Source organism: Lepisosteus oculatus, chromosome 2 (assembly GCF_040954835.1).
Source record: "Lepisosteus oculatus isolate fLepOcu1 chromosome 2, fLepOcu1.hap2, whole genome shotgun sequence".
Lineage (NCBI taxonomy): Eukaryota > Metazoa > Chordata > Actinopteri > Semionotiformes > Lepisosteidae > Lepisosteus > Lepisosteus oculatus.
In genome coordinates, this window is record NC_090697.1 from 34169706 (window position 1) to 34190490 (window position 20785).

Here is a 20785-nt window from a genome sequence, read left to right on the forward strand (position 1 = left end):
ACAGAAATCGATAAGATGATGGAAAAATAAAACTGACAGCAAACTTCACATCCACGTTTTAAAAAATGTCACTTTTTTAAAAAAAGGACATTATTTTTGTTCTTGGACCGGCTCACGCTGGGGACAGAGGACAGGAATAAGATAGTAAGGCTTGTGCAAGCCATGTGATGATGTATCACAAAACAGAAAGCGGTTTTATTTTTAAAAACGCTGAATCATATCTGAATGATTCACTTTAGGTGAAAGACTCCAATGTGGGCAAAGAGATGACTTATACAAGCTGTCAGACAGTTATCAGTACAGATTGATCTACAATGTATCCTAATAAGATGGCAACTGGAAGAGCACAGACGTGTCTTCTTTTAGAACGAACGCAGCACTCCAGTTTCCACAGTGTGATGAATAGGCACAAGCTGGTTCACTCCATTAAGATGACTCGCCTCTCACTAGACATTACTTACTTAGACGTAGGTCCTTATGTTCTGTGAGCTGAAGCCACCCACAGTGTAGTCTGAATACAGAAAAGATCAGAATTGAATTTGAAATGCCAAACTGTGAATGAGCAGTGCTTGTGCAGAGAAGTGAAGTTTGAGAATGTCCTATAAGCTTACTCTTATGATGGTAGAAATGAGAGGAAATCTTTTGGGAAAGAAAATGAAGAAGTGGAAGGAATTTCACCTTCAAACTTTCTTGCATCTTGTGCGTTGTTTGCTTTCTTCAAATTGAGATAATGTGTATTTAAGGTTTTGGATCAAATCTGAATTTTCCAATTAAGGGAAAAAAGATTGGGACCCTACAAATGGTGTCCTGTTTTGTGATATTACAAAATGATGCATACACATTTTTAATTTATTTTGGATAAAACCTGAATGCTCAGACTGAGGACTTCTGAAGGCTTTGAGTAGAGGTGTTGTTAAAAGGTGACAGAAGTGGGAGGTTCAGTCTTTTCAGCTGTGCTCAGGCAGTTTAAGAACTCCGGTCTAATAGGATTTAAAGAGACAACATCTATCTGAGAGATATCATCCTAGCAACATTGGGTTGCGTGCTAGATTATATAACAGAATGAGTTGTTAAGGAGTAAAGGAGTAGCAGACTTGGTTGCTGAGAGGTCAGGTTTGTCAGTAAGGTAACAAAAACAGTAGATCTGTCCTGTCTGAACAGGATCAACCACTAGGGATATAATGCTATTACAAGACAGGATCATGTTCTCTCCCTATTACCTCACAGGGGGTAATATTTGGTTACAAATCCCAGAGGGCATTTGTGATACCCCACAATGGGGTGCACTAACAACTGCTGGGTTATACATCTTGGGGGGATTTACCCCTAAAGGGACAAAGTAACTTGGGTTGGTTACAGGGTAAAATCAATGGATTATAAATCCTGCAGGGGATTTAAAAAGTTCCTCGGTAGGGGACGCATAGATCAAGGTTTTCCGGCAGGGGGACATTAAGGTTATAGGTTATCAAACTCTAGAGGGAGTCTGAGTAAGAGAGAAGTAATTGGGTATAGGTCTCATATAATATGCTCGGGTTGAGCAAGGTAATAGGTTTTTAGTTATAGAGGTGGACTGACAGGATAAGGGGAGATCCAGGAAGGTGAACTGAGTAGCTCAGTGGCTCTGGAAGAAGGTAGGACTGGTAGGTGACAGAGCCAATATTAGGTCTTCCCAAGAGTACAAGGGTTAGAAGCCCCAGTCCAGCCAAAGGAGATCACACGGTCGATGTCACATGGTTACTGACAGTACTGTAACCCTGGTTACTCAGCAGATTGCTGAATGTTTCTAAGAAGGGATCTGGAAGTCATCAAATTATCCTCAGAGGAGGTCAAGGTTAGTCAGGAATAAGCAGCTATGGAGAAAGGCTCAAGAGGTTGAAACTACCATACGCCATGATTTGGCGAGAAAGAGTGAAGCCTAAATCAAGGAATTTGAGAGTGAAGGGCTTAGTAAACATCCTGAGTATCACGCTCATTGGGAACAAGATATGGTTCAGTTACAGAGATATTCCCAGATGGCGATTTTACTACTCCTGACCTCAGCAGTTAAGATGAGAGTTCTATGCAGGAGAAATCTAAACAACTGATAATCTTGAATTTAGGCAGGTTCTCATGTAAGGTTTACACACTAAGGTTTGCTGAAGCAGAGCTTCAGGTCCTGGAGGATGAATGCTCTTTGAAAAGGCTAGAGATTTTAGGTTACAGGCTCTGCAAAGGTGCATGAGGACAGGACCATCAAAAAGAGACCCTACCACAGGCCACAGAAACTGCACAGTGTCACACAAATTAGTGTCAGAGGGCTGCAAATCTCTGGTCAAATGATGTGAGAAACTGTGGTGTCTGGGAGACAAGCTGTCACTCCTTAATACAAGGTAAGGAAAAACTATATTCTATTATGTTGTTTTTTATTCCTTGTGAAGTTTAAAAGTTCAAAATTAGAAGTCTGCAGGTATTTTTAAATTCTATTCACATTGTGTTCTCCATAAATATTCCTCAATTTGTTAAATCGTTTTGAAACCTGTTTTGTAAAAGAAGGAAATTAGAAATAAAATTAGAAATCTCTGTAAATTGTGGGGATTTTAGAAATAAGATTTTAAGCAATACTTCAGTTTCGGGAACTGAAATGCCCAGCTAGCACTATTTAATTTCTCCACTGTAGGGTGGAGACAGTCCCCCTATGAAATACAGCATCCGTCAGGCAGTGAGGGGTGGGAGGTGATGCCGACAGGGAACCAAAGCAAAGACCTCTATCCCATCAGCAGCTAAGTCAGTGGGGCTCCCCCTCTTCCCCACAGACCTAAACAGAACTGGGAATACACCTCCAAGAATCTAGTCCTGCAATAAAGCTGGAATCTCAGATTTAAAGTGACTTAGGAACCCCTCAAATAAAGTGAAAATAAATATCCAAACCGCAGTAAACAACACAGATTTAATCAATACATCTACATTTACAAAGATAACTAAGGGAGTGTTAAATTAGAATATGAATGTCACCATCCTTCTTATTAGTATTTTGTGAATATATTCACATCTAAACCATCAGCACCAGACAGTTGTTTATTATCACAAGCAGAAAGTATATTTTTAATGAAGGATTATCCAGTGTGATTCCAGAAACAGTTTTTATACCCCTGCATATAAAGTTAACGGGCTGTGGTCAGTTTTGTTTCATTATTGAAGGCATTCCACCAAACCCCTTGTTGACCTGCAATTTTGAGTTACATTTTTTGTTACTTTAAAGATTATTCAGATTTTTTATTGAACAGTGGGCCAACCCAAAACAATGAAGAAACACTGCTTTTTATGTGTTTGCAAAAATAAATCTTATTATTTTAAGTGTATACAAATTGATTGAGACATTCAATGAAGTCACTGGACTTTAGTTTCTATGGGCCTTTCGTGGTGTGAAAACACTCCTTTCTGGCTCCAGAGTCTTTCAGTATTTACATGTGCTATTTACATTTCATCAGTTCAATGGCTGGGAGATTTAGTTGTACCTATTTTCCTCCGGCCTTCCACCCTTCCGTGGTTGGACTGCGAGAGCCGGCGGCAGGATTTGCCTTAGTCCCAGACCGTCTCCCGAGCTATGATTGGCCGATATTCACCTACGATCTCAAGCTTCTGCTCAATGTTGCCCATCAGACGCTAATCAAATTCGAATAGCACTTGTCCATTGTTTATATTCCTCTTTGGTGTAGTGAACGAAAAATAGAGACACATAAATGGAGGAAGGTTCCATTTCATCCTAAAACCTATAAAGATACTGAAGATACTTTGCGAAGAAAAGTCTCTATAGCCTATCAGTTTGGCTAATCATTCTTGAATTACGTCAGGGTCAGCCAATCAGCACTGGGTGACGGTCGGTGACCCACGTTTTAGTCCCGCCCACTCCCCCGCTCGCTGAGAGAAGGCTGCCGAGCCGCTCTCTCTACGCATGCGTAGGCCACGTACTCCAGGTCCCGCGGCGTGTCGCGCAGTTTACCCGTGTGCGTCTCCGTGCACAAGTCCGGGAGGTTCCGCGGCGGAGAGGAAGGGGGTCTCAATAGCCTCTCCGCAATGGCAGGGCAGCAGTTCCAATACGATGACAGCGGCAACACTTTCTTCTATTTCCTCACCTCGTTCGTCGGGCTCATTGTCATCCCAGCTACCTACTACCTCTGGCCCCGGGATCAGAACGCGGGTGAGGCCCCGGACAGGGGAGCCGACGGTGGGATCCGAGGGGGTGATGAAGCGGGCAGGAGGGACACTGTTGCCTGGCTGTGGGCGCAGACCTGTAGAGGCCTGCATCACTGTTTCCGAAACGTTGGTTCAGAGCGAGGTTCCCTTCCCCGAGGCTGCGAGAAGGTAGTGTACGCGGTCGCAGCCGGACCGGGACTGAACAGCACAAGGAGGATTTGCTCGGAGTAGGACGAGATCTAAACAACGGAGGGTTGAGATCACTTGTTAGAAAGTGGCAGTTCCTCGTGGGGGAAAATCTTGGTGGACGGGGACTAAAGTTTTACCCCTCGCAGGCTGCTTGCGGTGGCTTTGTTTACGCGTTCAGCCTGCTCGCAGAGGATTGAGAGTAAGGTCAGAATGCAACACTTCCAGCGCAAGATGAACATCGCTGTCTACTGCTAGTGCAGATGGCTCTTCCACAGCGCAGTGGAACCACCCTCACTTTGCCCAGAATGAAAGGCATTTCAAGTCATAATTGCCTGACGGTCCAGGATCGTGCCAAGCTTGCCCGGTAATATCGTCAGCTGCACGCTGTAGCCCCCTGCTTTACAGAACCCGGTCCCCGGTGCGATATAATTCAGTAGCCGGCCCTTTCCGCGTCCCGAGGGCAGCAGCCGCAGATCTGTTTGTAGGGGTTCTAAAGTAGTGGTTTAAGGTCGTTTGCAGCTTGTCTAATTAAGCCAATACTTCGTTTAGATATGCGAGAGCTCTGCCCCTGCTCAGACAATTCACCCACATGCCCCTGAGCTCTGAGTGTGAAGCTGGCCGTTTGCTTGCTTTGTCGTCAGTTATACCCATTTAAGTTGCCCTTGGGGAATATTGTCTTTTATTATTAACCACGCTGTTTTCTGAATTTGAGATGGAAGTCATGAACTCCCAGTACATTTTTTTTAAACTGGCCTTCCTGAAGAATGACACCTTAGTTTGCGGCTAACGTCACCTGACTCCACCAGCAAATGTCTCCACGTCTTTTTTCCTTGAGAGAGTCTACAATAGATGGAAACAGCCCACACTGTAATTCCAGAGCTTTAAGACTCGGACTTAGAATAGAAGCCTACACAGCAGCATGTCTCCAGAGCTCGCGGTCCAGTCTGCCTCTTCTTGCTAAGCATTTTAGGGGTTACCTATACTTTGTTGACAAAAGGGGATGATAATGGCTAAGAGGATATGCATGTTTGGTTATGCATTACTATAAGTTTTCCTGCATCTGCAGTAGATGTCTGACAGAAAGTGCTTTGCCCTTTGCTGAGTTTGCTTGTAATCTGCAAGATACATCTCATCTTAAGAAAAGCTTGGGATGCTTAGGTGTCGATGACTGATTTCACTTAAAGGTAATACACGGTTAACTAATTTTTAAGAGAAAACCCTTCATCTAATTGGCCAAATGGAGTGAGTTTTGAAGGCTTTATTTTCGGTAAGTAATGTTACACTTCGAGCTCTGTTCATTCTATGTTGACTGCCCCAGTATCTACATGTAGAAAAAATGTTTTAGTGAGTGTGTTGTAGGTGTGAATTAGATTGCATTGGGCTTTAAGTGGCACAGTGTACATCAGCAGTGTGATGCGTTGTGCAGAAGATCCTAAGGCTGGATGCAAGCGTGGCAGAAGCCAGGCATACTTCAGTTTTGGAGAGCAAGCCTCCTGTGTATATTTTACCCAGCTCAGTGTCATTCTCCTTGCCATCAAGGCCAAGTGTCAGGCGACCATGCTAGAGAAAAGGTTGGGGTTCTCTCTTTCAGTGCACGATACTATAAAAATATACGTTCAGAAGTTAATGTCCTAATTAAGTTAGATTTCAAACTGAAAGTGAGATTATCCTGTAACTGGCCCGTTGTTAGATGTGTTTTCCCCCAGATTAGTTTGGCATTCTGCTGCATGTACAGTTTTGTTTTTTTTTACCCCTGTACAGTGTGTTGAGTAGCACTTGCAATGCAAACAGCAACAGCAACATGGTGGTTCAGTTCAGGTTTAAACTAGAACATTCCACCTGTGGTTGTCGAGTGGTCCAGACTGCTGTTTTTATTAAAGTAATAAGGTTTTCTTCACAGTGTTTCCTACGGTATGAGTGTTGGTGTGAATTACTGTCTTCTGAAAGCTATCAGGTGTGACAGAAATGAGCTTGATAAGCAGCATTAATGTGAACTCTTGAAAGCCTGGTTTATCAGCAGCTGTTGTCAGAGGCCTGATACTGACTGTAAAAGTTTTGCTTTGGTTGAACAACACTACTTAATTCAGTTATGAGTTCAGTTATGAGTATTAACATACCTTGGGAACACGGATGACTCAGTGCTGTCTTGTCCTTTGTTACAGCAAGCAGGAGTCATATAGATACTGTGAGTAACACTGATATCAAGCAAGTCCTTTACTTTTCCTAGGATACATTCATCTGGTCTTATTTTTCACTTCTCTTTGGCCTTGGTGCACCTTTCCCATTTTCATAAAGTCAAAGCAAGCATCTGTGTTTGGAGGAGTTTCTGTGGTCTACCTTGTTCACATAGGTTTTGATTTCCACGGATTCCTGCTACATTTTGATGGCCAGATTTGCAACCTGGAATGTGCATAGGAATATATGGGTTATTGGAGTACAAAAGGAGAATTCTGTTTCTATTGACTTTGGAAATCCAGGTCTCACTTCTGTCTTTCGGCAGCTGCTATTTTGTCCGCTTGGCTCAATGGGATTCGCTTCAGTGCCTTGCTGTCTGAAAATAATTTAATGAGGATCTGTATTCTGTTGCTTCCTAAGAAGTTTGCCAGATGCAGTGGCGCACACCTGGCATATCTTTGATCTGTCAATAGCTCAACATATGCATACTGTGAGATAGGCTTTTCATCATGAATGAGGATGCACATACTTGTTTATATTGCACAAGGCTGAATATTTACGCACGTCTCGATTTCTGTGTTGAATGCACAACCCTAAAGGCACGTTGTGAAACTCACTGTTGCTGAAATGAATGGGGCGGGGGGTGTTATGGAGCATGTGGCTGAGGATGCTCTAGCCAGCTTCGGCCCACAGGACCCCCGGCAGTGCTCAGCTGCTCGAGTCCTGCTGCTGGAGTCCCCATCACTGACCACCGAGAGAGCTCATACCTGAGCAGGTGGCCCTTCTCTGCTCTGATTCCAGGGCAGCAACATCGTTTCTGTAACATGGTGTCCTTTATTATCCACAATCTTCTAAATCAGGCCCTTGAGTGTGCCGTTCAGTTTTAACATACACACTTTTTATTATAATAATAATAATAATAATAATAATAATAAAAAACTTTATTTTATCTAGCGCCTTTAAAGGTGGCTTCTCAAAGCGCTTTAGAGGATGACAATAACAATAAATAAGACTACAACAATAAATAAGATTTCACAAGATAAGACACAATTACAATTACAACAATACAACAATAACAATAGAGGACACCGTGGAAGGTGGTATTAAGAAGAGCAGAGGGGTGAAGAATGGAACCAGTTAAGTAAAGGCTTTTCTGAAGAAGAAGGTTTTGTCTGGATTTGAAGGAGTTTAGAGAAGGTGACTCTCTGATAACCTTGGGCAAAGAGTTCCAGAGCTTGGGGGCGTAGCAGGAGAAGGCCCTGTCGCCCATACAATGTAGACGGGCTTGGGGGACAGTAAGGAGGGCAGACTTTGAAGAGCGGAGGTTGCGAGGTGGGGAGTAGGGCGTTAATAGTTCAGACAGGTATTGAGGTGCCAAGCCATGTAAAGCCTTATAGGTGAGCATGAGGATTTTAAAGTCTACGTGGAATTTGACCGGAAGCCAGTGCAAGGACTCCAGGATAGGAGTACTGTGAACACTTGCACTAGACCTGGTCAGGATTCTGGCTGCTGAATGTTGGACATACTGCAGTTTGTTCAGAGTAGATTTAGAAACCCCAGGGAGTAGAGCATTGCGGTAGTCAATTCGAGAGAATACAAATATGTTGATCAGCTTTTCAGCCACAGTTTACTGTGTGTCTGTGCATTTTCTGTGGCTTTTTCTTGCTTCCCCACGTTCTCTAGCAGACATAAATAATGTGTCTATTGTAACACCTAACATCGACATATTAGGTCTTATGTTGACCAAGTCTTTTCAAAATACTGCACTCTGCTTTCAACGTCATCTGATATGTGCTTGTGCTTTTTGGAATTTTGTGTCAGTCTTTTTGAATTGCATTTTCTGTTCCTGCAATGTTTGCTTTGAACTTACAGTACAGTTTGCTCAGGCTCAAAAACCTACCAGTGTTTCTGAATGAAAGCAGTTCTGCGAGCAAGAGTGGGCTAAAATTCCTCCACAGCGATGTGAAAGACTGATATTGAATTATAGGAAGCCTTGGGTTGCAGTCATTGCAGCTGAGGGTGGCACAACCAGTTAATAAGTATAAGCAGGGAAATTAGTTTTACAATTACCTCACAGGGGATCTGGGTGTTGGATAACTTTATTAAATAAATGAATTAATAATAAAAAGTTATTTGTTCACTCAGGTTCCCTTAGATCTAAAAACATCCAGTGTGACAAATGTACAATTATAGAGGAAATCAGGAAATACTTCTTTACAGCACTGTACGTTTGGTGTCGGATGCAAACATGACACATAGTTTACTAACTATACTAGAGTCTAGATCATTGATATTAATTAGTAAGAGAAAAGGTCCTAGTACAGATTTTTGTGATACTCCACAAATTACTCTATCTGCTATCTGTACTCTCTATTAACCAATTCACAATTCAGACATGTTTCCCTTTAATGAAATTCTAAATATATCCAGGAGTTCTCGAATTAGCATAGGCAGAAGTGGCACAAATTTGATGCAAATATTGAACATCATTTAACTTGCTTATCTTCTCCTCTTCTTGTGCTCCTTTTGTGCTCACTGTGCTCTGATAATCTCATCTAGATCCCTGTTTTATCCTGTGCTTCACTGTCTGGAGTCATAACTCAACTGAAGTTTGAGGGTCAATCTGTATTGTCAGCTTCCACATAAATATACTTTAGGGCATAGAGGCGGAGCCTGATTTAGTTTTTTGCATCGATTAGGGAGAACCCTGGCTCACAAGCAGCACTTGCAGCAGCAGACTGAGGGACAGCGGCACAAGCTTGCTTCTGTTCACAATGCTAAACTGTCAAACATGTTCTGATATTAAATCAAATGCAAATTCCCAACAACAGGAGTGAAAAATAAGCACGTTTTGTGGTATCCATTTGTATGTTATCGAAATCTATGGTCCCCACCTTACACATTTCAACTGCATCCGTTTGTCGGTATTCCAATAATGTGAATCCCTGACATAAAATATTCTCCGTGTGTATCTGTGAGTTGTTTCTAGTTCAAAGAACTGAAACAAGTTCTGGGTCTAAGAAAGGTTTATGTGCTGTAAATCCATTTGGGCTAATCCGTAAGATCTCATTTCCATCTAAGTGATCCTCTAGTTTATTTCTAATAATGAACAAGTAAAGGTTTATTCTGTGCTGGAAAGGAAACAACATTTCGGCTGTGGAGCCTTCTCCGGGTGTCTGTATACTCAATGGTCTGTAATGACTGTGGGTCTTATGGATGGGCACTATGTTAGCAGTTCTCCAGTCCCCGGGTACTTCCGCTGTCTTATGAGACTGGTGGAAAAGTGGAGTCACTGGCTTCCGAATATCTTGTTTCCTTGCATACAATTGATAAGATGCCATCAGACTCCGTGTTAATCTTGCATTCTCCTAGTACCCAAAGCTCTTTTTCTTTTCAGTGCTGACACTGTTTAATACAGGACTTTGTCCTTATGCTGTCTGAGGCATGTCGGTGACTTTTCTTATGAACACCTGAGTGGAATACTCATTTAGTACTTCAGCGGTTTTCCTTGCATTGTTTCCCACTTTTGCCCTAAATATTTTTGACTTCATCTTTAATGGTCATTTTATTTTTGTAGCATTGAAATGTATTTTAGCCTCCATTGCAATATCCCTTTCCTCTCCTGCTCTCTTGGCCTCTTAAATATCCTTTTTCACCTGTGCTTGTACTTCATTTTACTTGCTTGCTTTAACTGGCTCACGATCAGCTCTCTTTTCCATATTTAGCCTAACTGATTTGATGTGAAGCAGTTATTTTGCTTTTGATTTAGTCTTGGGATAAAAGTGTTCTGTGCTTCAATAAGAATTGGTGTAAGCCATTAATATTCGTTCTCAGCTGTTAGCGTGCATCTTACTTCTCTCAAACTCTCCCATACGTTCACATTTTGCTTTTCTGACAATGTGTAAGCTTTTGATTTTGACTCTAGTTTCATAACATACCATATTAAGATCACCATTCCCTTAATCGTTCTTTCACCCATGTTTGCCGCTGTCTGTATACCACATGTTGAGTGGTAGTTCTGCTGAGAATTGTGTTGTAGCGGAAACAGTTTTCCTTTTGCAAATGTCTGTTGTGATATGTTCAAATATTTCATATCAGATCAGAGCCATTAAGTGATCTGAAGGCGTGCTGTTTCATAACAAAAGGGCAGAACAAGTGTTTGAGTGTAACTGAAATCAAAATGCAAACGATTTTGTTTTGTGACATTTTTAGATGTTTTGCAAAAATAAAGCTTCATGTACTGGACAGTTTTCTGTTTTCTGAGAGTGAAGATCATGTGCAGTGGTCGCAGCAGACTGCTATGGTTCAGGTGCTGATTATAGAACAGATGAATGATTATGAATATCATTAGAGTAATAATAATCGCAGTAAGTATACAGCAGCTGATCATACTGACTTCTGGATGCAACTCTGTCTTAAACGGGGGAAAAGCAGGTTTTTCAGTTGAGATAAATGTAATACAATAAGGGGAATCATCCATCATAGTGATGGTGTAGCTATCAAACAGAGATATGTTCTAAAATACTGACCAACCGAAGCTCGGTATCAGTATCTGAGTCAAATGTTGTGATGTTGGTGGAGCTCCACTTTATGTACTGCAGCCTTCTTCTCAATGTCCTGAGCAGGGGAGCACAATTTCTCTACAAAACTACACGGTAAAATCTCAAAAGCAGTTTTGTTGGTGCCCCTTTCTACTTCCTGGATAACGTGGGAGGTTGACTGAAAGAATATTTCTGAAAGCCTGTGTGGGAGGGACTTGGATTTTGACGACCGATTTCACTGTTGCTGTTCTGGTACCCGGGAGAATCCCAGCCTTGGGTTTAGAAAATAAAGTCCTGAAATGCAGTCTGCAGATTGGTCCCCGTGAGGGCTGGTCTGACAAGAATGTTGGCATGACAGTTGTGGGCAGTCTATTTCCCAGAGGATTGTGTAAATTTCTTTATCAGTATTAAACATTCAGCTTAGAAGCTTTGCCTAGAAATTCGAATGCTTGGGTTTCAGCGTACTTTCATAGTTCCAAGCACACTGTGCACTCTTTGGCTATTGCAGTTGTCATCTTTTTTTTTTTTTTCCCCTCGTTTATTATTAAATAAAGTCAGGCGTGTCTTTTTTTTATCAGGTTACTTGAGTTAGCATAAATCTGTAGCCGTCAGTAATTACGAGCCAGCCAGAGTTCACAGGCATCTCATGAATAAATTCAACCCGGCTTTTAGCGGGTGATGGGGGGAATGAGATGCCACAAAACCAGATTTCTTTGCATGTTCTAGTTTCAGCTAGAATTCTGTAGATTTGCCTGATGCTTCAGGACAGCTAAAAAAACAAAACAAGAAAGGTAACAGAGGAGGTACTTGGGTTTAGTAAACTACTGTTTCTAGTTATTGGGCTGTTGAAAATATTACAGTTGAGGTAGGGGTCAGTATTGATAACGGAATAGATGGCCTCCCTCAGACCCTTCCCGGTTCAGTGCAGTGGCGGAGTTTGTTATTCTGTAGTCTTATCAAATGATAAAGGAGAAGGTTGGAAGAGAATCCCAGTGGGCTGGAAGTGGGCGAACCACGTTCTTCAGTAGAATTATGAGCTTCTCGAGTTGCTTGACTGGTCAGTGAGCTGTGCAGTACTTGGTTTTGAGCTCGGGTGAATGTGGAGGATAGATGTCTCGACATGTTTTCCGCTGGAAAGAGTTTGAGCTTGAAATACCTGTACAAAAAAAGTCAAAAAAGTGCATTCTTCTCAGCTGTACATGGAGTGATTAATGCTGCACTATGAATAGTTTTGTTCTCTGACACATTCCTATTGCATTTACCTTGACACAGCTGCTCATGGGAGCCTCCCTGCGAGATGTCATCCTGCGGCCTGTGTGGGTGTGTGTCTGCTGCTTATTTCTGCTCGGCGCATTGCTCCTGGCATGTTAACACCCAGTGAGGTGCCCTGGAAGGTTGTGTTTTCTGAGTGAAGCATTTAGTAACGAGGTGTTCTGCTTATCGCTTGAAGAATCTGAGTCTTATTGCTAGGCTGTAAATGAAGATACTCCTGGTGGAATCAGTGCAGCTCTTTCAAACAGATGGGGACCAACCGTGTGCTTTTGATGGGCATAACCAACTTTGTTTACACAGAATTGTACTTAATACATCAAGGACTTGAATGTTATTTTGCTTTCTGGAAAATTGTCTACCTAACTTTCAATAAACTTCACAGAAGACTAGACATTTGTCATAATTAGTGGAGATGAGATGAGAGGCATGAAACGTGACTCAATGTTTTTTCAAATTTAATTTTGTGACATTTTAATTATTTAATAAGCTGCAATGTTGAAATGAGTGCTCTACTGAAACAAGATCGCACTAATCACACTCGTTTTCTACTTATTCGTATCAATCCTCAATAAATTAAGTAGGCTTAATAGTTGTCAGTTTTGTATTTTATATAGAAGTTAATAATCTAACAGTCAGTAGAATTAGTCTGTATGTAGGACTTCAGATCCCCAAAGAAGATGGAAAGGTTAGAGAGTGGAAATTAGTCATGGATAATGACAGAATATGGGGCTGCGCGTACCTGGATATTTTGTCTATTTTGTGATGTAAATTGGAGGTTTTACAAGTTACTGCGCACATTTTACTTTTATTGTGGTTTGAAATGCACTCATCAAGGCTGATTCTCTCCAACCCCGAAAAATTGAAAATAGCCTTGCAGTTCCCCTTTGAAGTCAAAGCCAGCCCTTTTCCCAAAACAGCAAGTCGCCAAGGTTTCTTGATGTCCTGGAGTCTCGGGTCTGGTGTTTTTTTACTTTAATCTGCGTGCGAGTTCTGAAAGGCAGAACACAAACTAAAACAAAAACAGGGAGTGCTGCGTAGCATCTGCTCGGCTCTCGCATGATGAATAGGGAAAGTGACAAGTTTACACACTCCCCCGTATTTTACGGCAAAGTTTGTGCATTTTCAGGGTGTATATAAAGTTGAACTAGCAGTTTCCACAAAGTTAAATTAATCTAGTCGTAGCTTCTGGTCTTGATCCCCTGTTACCTGGAGAAGATGCTTCCCCGCTGTTTCCTGTCAGCCCCTAGAGAAGATTGAAGTGCCTCTTTCTGCATGGAATCACTATGATTCTGTTTGGTTCTGTGAGTGTGCAGTTATTGGAGTTATCCCCATCTTGGCACGTGATGTCTCTCATGGACCAATCGTTTCTGGGGGCAAGATGCCCAAACCCTGCACCCATGAGAAATGGGAACATGTTGGCTTTTCCAGAGTTGGATTTGGGCCTGATGCCTTTGTTGAATATGTTTGTTTTGTATAAATATGGAATTGCCAGTTATTTGTGTTATACCCACCCGATTTTCAATGGCCAGTTGTGTGCGTTTCCCATCTCGGCTTGCGACTATGAACCCCACAGCCACACACAGGCCAGAATGTAGAATGAGGATGTGAAAGTGTAGACAGACTCCTCAGAGCCACCCACCTTCAAGACACTCATGAATATGCCCCACGCTGCACCAATACTGTTGAAGGCTCAGCACTGACCCAGCGCCCACAATCCACAGGGTTTGCCTGATCTCCCACCATCCTCGGCAGCGTTCGGCCACTTATTTGCCGCTACTTGAGGAACCACAGTCGCAGTCGGCTAGTGACCAGACCCAAGCTCGAACCCAGGATCATGAAGCCCGGCCCTTAAATATTGAGCCAAATGGGAGGCCCGAAAATGTGTATAATTTTGCTTTGTGTGTCTGGAAAGTACGTTGAAAGTAGTGGGCCATATAAAAATAAAATGTTGTCTGTCTTAAATGCGCCTGCATTTGTCATCTGTGACCTTTGCTCATCCAGTGTGATTAGCTGCAGCATGTGAACAGTTTTGTTCGCCATGCCTCCAGTTGCCATTAGTTATTCAGTTTCAGTCCCATAAGGGCAAATACAAACTCTTACCTGCTGTTGCATGACTTGTGGCGTGATGTCTAATCTTGTTGAAATAGAACTTCCTATGGCAAGAAATTAATCGCGCACAGTTCTCATTTGATATTTGTAGACAGCTCATTACACATAAAAGACCAGACAGTGTTAATTGCTGCTGCCGTATTTGGCAGTTGAGACCGAGTTGTCAGGGTGGAAAGTCTATTCAGCTTTCCTCCTTAAAGATTTCTCCTTTGTGTCAAATGCCTTTTAGATCACTGATTTCATTGTTGGGAGCTAAATGATCAGAGGATCTCATCCAATTTCTTGACAGAAGCCAGGGTATCGGCTTCAGCAACATGGCTAGGTTGCCTGTCCCACCCTCCCACAACCCAAGGGCTCCATGGAGCAATTAACTATTAGAAGACAGCAGCAACTATTGTACCATAATCAGAATTTGTGAATGCAGCCTTTCAGTACTGTGATGTATTATCATTTTAACAATGAGCTCTTAGCAATAATTAGACTAGATGGAATCACTTCAGAATATCAGAACTTAGTTTTCTCTTAAAATACCCTTCATAATTTTTTCAGTGGTCTCTGTCTATAGTGTTACTCAACTGACAAAATTTCAGTAACTGCCTACATTTCCTTTTCCATGGTATGCTCCTGGGATATTTTTTAAGGATCAGTCAAGGACAGGCGGCAAAGTGGATGCAAAGTTCATTTCCAGTTATTTCCAGACCACAGCGATGTTGCAGGGTTGCGATGCGTGAAATAGAGGGTCATTTTATTTAAAAAATACAGCCTTCAGCAAGATGGCATCTGGCGCCGGCTGTTGTTCAAAGAATCCTATTGTTTCAGGCGGAAACTTTCATTTCTTTCTCAAACCACAAGCTCTGCCCCTCGTTTGTCATATTAAAATTGTATGTTGCAGAAGAATGTGGAGGGCCTCCAGATGAAATGTCTGTGTTCTCTTCTTCTGTTGTGTACAGAAATGTAATCTGCTGGAATCTATTGGAATTTGATTCAAAGCGCTATACAGGTAATGGGGAGAATGTTCAGCTCCCACCTGAATGATGATACAGCAGCCATAGTGCGCCAGTACACTCACCACACATCACATAGCAGCCATATCGCCCTGCAGCTCGCAGCTGGCAGCCCACTGAAGCTCAGCAGGTGTGAGCCTGGTCAGTACCTGGATGGGAGACCTCCTGGGAAAAACTAAGGTTGCTGCTGGAAGAGGTGTTAGTGGGGCCAGCAGGGGGCGCTCACCCTGTGGTGCATGTGGGTCCTAATGCCCCAGTATAGTGACGGGGACACTATAATGTAAAAGGGCGCTGTCCTTTGGATGAGACATTAAACTGAGGTCCCGATTCTCTGTGGTCATTTGCGGGGCATTTCTCAAAAAGAGTAGGGGTGCTAACCTGGCCAAATATCCCGTTAGCCTTTACCAGACATGGTCTCCTAAAAATCCCCATTAGTGTCCCTGTCACTATACTGGGGCATTATGACCCCCTACTGGCACCTCTAACACCACTTCCAGCAGTATCTTTAGTTTTCCCAAGAGGTTTTCCATCCAGGTACTGACCAGAATGTAAATATTTTATTAGTACATTTTTAAACTGCTAAGCTAGGCATGCTGATGCAGCAACCTACTTGAACTATTTTAAATGTGTCTAAAGAAAACAGTAGTTACATTTTTAAACTGCTAAGCATTGGGAAACGTCAGACTATGGGTAGAGAAGGATGTCGAGTTATCTGCAGTCGTGTTCTCCTGGATTTGCTGTGCTTCATCTCTTCCATCTCTGCTTTTGTTCTGATTCTTTCTACATTTTCCTTTGTCGTGTCTCACCAGAGCAACTTCGGTTAAAGGCTTTGCGGAAAGTCCACGGAAGATGTTTGTGGTACCGGCTGCGATTGATGAAGTCCCAACGAAGTATTATTCCAACACTAAAGTACGTAATGTTTTTGTTCATTCGCAGTTGATGGGTTTCAATGTCGATCATGCGCTGAAGAGGATTTCCTTAGACGTAAGCCAGCATTGTTGTTTAAAGGAATCTAGGTTTATCCCAGAAAACCATTACCACACGTCCTCAAGAGAGGATGAAACTGAAACATCTGCTTCATTCAACAAGCAAAATTCTTTCTTGGATAGCAGAAGCTGGTGGTGTTACAAATGTGTTGATAAGTGTCTGAAAACCAAAATGTAGTGCAAGAGTGGAAGTTAGGGGGTGAAGCTGACAGAAATTTCCTGCTGTCAAATAAGCCTCAACACCAGCCATTTTTTAACAATCCTGACAATAGTTGCTCATTAGACCTATAACAGTTATCTTAGGTGTTGCAGTGTCTAAGTTAGATTTAGAAATATTCATTTGTGCAGATGATAAAATTGGAGATCTTTGTCTAAGGACACATTTCACAGAAACAAAAGGATGTGTGCTGATCTGCATTGTCTGTGGAATTAGGTTAGCGGCTTGCTCTGGATATAATGTCTTCATTTGTTTTTGGTGTCCTGATTAAAGTTCTGCATTCCTCTCAATTGCTACAATACTACAGTAGAGCCTTGTGTCAACTCCTTCATTTTTCAAAAATCTTCCCACGGTTTCAGAATTGGAAGAATTTGTCTTGTTCTCAGCACAGAGCTCATACCTGTCTTTCCTACTGCGGTACAGTGACTGGGGAATGGCTGACCTCATTTTACTTCATCCGTCCTGAAGATCTCTAAAACTGTTCTTGTTTAATTGTCCAGCAACAACATTAAGTGAAACAATTTTGTGATTTCTTTTCTCTTGGGGTCTGTTCGACTGTTTGAATTCCCATCTTTAGGTCACTTTTCATTTGCTGAAAAGATGGCTGTCCACTCAGCTGGGTTACTCAGTCACAGAGTAGCTGACTGTAGTAAGCAGTGTTCATTAAACCTTTAAAAGACCTGAATTTGGAACGATGATATAGTGTAAATATAGTGTAAAATCTCTGAACATGACTGGATTAAGAAGGTTTTCTGCATTGCCCCTTGCCTTGGTCATCCGTGTTCAAAATCTATTTCATCGGTATGAAAATGTCATTATTTTCTGTGTGGCATTTGCCTTGTTTTAACATGACCTTCCTCAGGAACATTCATGTTTTACCTTTTAATTTTCTCTTACAGAAAAGTAGCCCTGTTGTTCGGATGGGCTGTGTTTTTGTTGCTTGCCTACAAAGTTTCAAAACTAGAAAGAGAATATCAAGAATACAACCCATACGAGGTCTTAAACCTTGAACCGGTAAGTCTTTTTTTTTCCCCCCGCAAGCTTTCTTCCTGCAATGATTCGCACGTGCATGAGACAGTGAGATGTCTGTGCCTTCGTCTCCATGCAAACAGGCAGAGAACGATTCTAAGAGGGTAGCTGGGTAAGAGGAGACATGGTGCAAAAGCTTCATAGACTCTTGGACATCTTCCAGAAGAACAAATAAGCTGATTTTCTACTTGTTGTTTGCTTGTGTACAACCTTTCATTGCTTGTTTTCCCAGCTTGTGGATAAACACCCATTACGATGCATGAAATCACTGCTTTTGTAACCATTTAGGAGATTTGTTTTTGTTGTTTTGTGGGGATTGCTGTACTTTGCAGCAGCTGTCTTTGTGGTTGAGTGGTTTTCTGCAGTACGTGTCAAGTTATTGTTTTCATACTGTGTAAATGCTTGGTCTGAATTTGATGCTTATCAACAAGAAGCACCAGGACCTTTGAGATGTACTGCTTGTAAAAGGCTGGGGATGAGGGGACTCCATCCCTGGTCCAGGAGAGCCCTGATCCAGTGACTCCTATAGGTCACACTACAGCACCTGTTTAGCAACACTTCCTTAAGCAAGTGATCAATTAAGCTGGTAGTGAAGGAAACGCTGTTCCTTGAGGGCTGAAGGATATTCTGATTTATGTTCCAAGTGATCTTTATATTGCATAATTGAAGTTCCCACATGTTTAATTGATCATAGACTGTAATTAATCGCAGCATAGCTGATCGAAGCCTGGCCTTTAGTATGCGTTAAAAGTACTGCTGTGGCTCTGCGGGACCAGGGCTAGAGACCCCTATGCTACGCTAGGTGGATTTCTGGAATGACTCGTGTTGTGAAAGCAGGTTTTAGGAACAGCAGGCACGAGGGGTGTTAAGGCTATGTGTGGTGGATAACTTTTAAGCAGAAGAATGGGAAAACAAGTGCAGTTCTTTGAACACTGATGTTTATTTACATTTGACTCTACTGACTTAATTTTAGATAAATAATGATAAATCACTGTTCTGCAGGTATAACAGTAAACCTGTCTATTTGAAGCTCGTGATGGTTTTTAATACTCAGTCAAAATAAGATTTATAGTATTTGTATTAAAATATACTTATTAGGGAGAAGAAGTGACCTCGATTTATACCTCAGGTTTTATAGCGAAGACATGAACACTGGTATATCACCTTGCTAAATGACCAAGGCTGTCTTGCATAGTTTCTGTACGTTTTCATCTCCGTTCATTTGGAGACACAATTCTGAGCAGGTGGCTCAGTGGGCTCATTAAACGGTCCTCTCAGTCTGTTTGCACTGGTGGTCTGGGCTTAGATCCAGTTCCCTTTCATCTGAAATTGCAGTGTGCAATTCATAACTTTGGCCAAAATCAACTTAGTCTCCACCATTACAATATACGTTTTATATCTTGTCTCTCAGCAAGTATTTTTTAGAATGAAGACATGTGCAATGTGTGAATTGAGACTGAAACATCCTGTTGTATAATTTAATTGACTATTTATGGTCTTTTGAAAATTTAAGTATCCATCCCTTAACTATGAGACAACATCACTTGAAAGATGACAATCACTTTGGCCTGTCTAGTTTGATTGTTTGTTAGCAGTTAATATATCCGAGGTTCTTGACCAGCTATTGGCGTATAGAATATTTATCTTATCTTATTTGGCTTGGACAACATGACTGCTTGCTGCCTGTTCTTATATTTAAATGCACTTCCCTCTAGTTTTTACTGTCTTCTGGTTTCTGTTTCAAGTCAATTTGTTATCAATATTTTAGTAAATATTTCAACTGGATCCTCTCACACCCTTCTTTGTTCTTAGTCAGTTTTTTCTGCCTGTCAGAGTTGGACATTTATTTAAGCCTGAGAAGCCACCCAGTGGCTCTTGTGGATTTATTCCGGAGTAACAATTTTGTTTCTGTAGTGTGGAGACCTCTCAGTATGCTGTATTTTGTAATGAAGTAGACACTTCGAAGTTTTAACATTGCTTCCCTTAATTTAAAATCTACAGTTTTAGGTATAGATTCGACCATTTTTTATTGCTTTGCCACATTGTCTAGTAGATCTTATCTTCTTTGGGAAGTGTCTTTAAGCTTCAGTATTTCCCATTTTTGCATGGCATCCACACTGCAGTGTCAGAAACATGGTGTAGAAGAATATATAAAATAATAGTGATTCATTTTATAAAGTTGTTCCACAATAAGGCTCCTCTACCCGTGTGTTTTCTAGGGTGCATCTATCTCGGAGATCAAAAGACAGTATCGGTTGCTCTCGTTGAAGTACCATCCTGACAAGAAGGGAGATGAGGTGATGTTTGTGAAGATTGCTAAAGCCTACCAAGCGTAAGTGTCTTTTTTTAATGAAGGTGCTCCCTCCTTGTTTTTGCAACTAAAAGGCAGCTTCTGACTTTCTCCCATATCCTGGCTGTTTCAACAGTTTAACGAATGAAGAGTCCCGTCTCAACTGGGAGATGTACGGAAACCCAGATGGTCAACAAGGTGGGTGTACATATTTTAAATTATTTTAATTTATTCCATGTGTGGCTTTTTGTTATTTATCCAGCTTGTCCCACTGTTTGGAAACTTTCTGCTGTCTCTGTACAGCAGGGTGCAAATGTTTGAATTTTTTTTTTAATTTTAGCCATTTACTGTAAATAGAACACCAGGGTCACAATTTTGGACCTGGTGAAAGCTGATATTCTAATAGTGCTCAAATGGCCATTCCAAAAGCTGTCCTATGAACCCAATTTGGAACCTTTTGGTTCTTTTGCGACAAATTATGGAAATACTAGGAGTCATAAATGGAGTTTGGATCCTTGATATAAGTACATCAAATATATCGTACATATAGGTGATGTAGGAATGTAGTATCATAATAAGTAAAGAAACTCAAAGTAAAAGGCAGACTACAATTCAAAGTACTGAGCTAAACTGTTTTATACCTCTTATTAATCAGTAAGATCAATAATGTGTGTTATTGGTTAAATCAGGTTTAACATGGGATGCCTTGATAATGGTTTTACTTTTTTGTGTTTTCAGTGAAATAATCTAAACCTTTGTACAGTCCTGTGAGTAATGTGTGTTCCCGGTAAAGAAACAGC

General features: G+C 41.5%; 1 protein-coding gene across 1 annotated transcript in view; it reads left to right on the plus strand.

Moving 5' to 3' along the window:
* Window positions 1-3919: 3919 nt before the first annotated feature.
* sec63 (SEC63 homolog, protein translocation regulator) overlaps window positions 3920-20785 on the plus strand; it is a 36186-nt gene continuing 19320 nt past the window's right edge. The window contains exons 1-5 of the mRNA XM_006625963.3: window positions 3920-4177; window positions 16273-16372; window positions 17566-17680; window positions 19915-20027; window positions 20122-20183. Coding sequence (XP_006626026.1) covers window positions 4054-4177; window positions 16273-16372; window positions 17566-17680; window positions 19915-20027; window positions 20122-20183 — 514 coding nt within the window. The 5' untranslated portion in view covers window positions 3920-4053. The remainder of the gene's footprint in view (window positions 4178-16272; window positions 16373-17565; window positions 17681-19914; window positions 20028-20121; window positions 20184-20785) is intronic.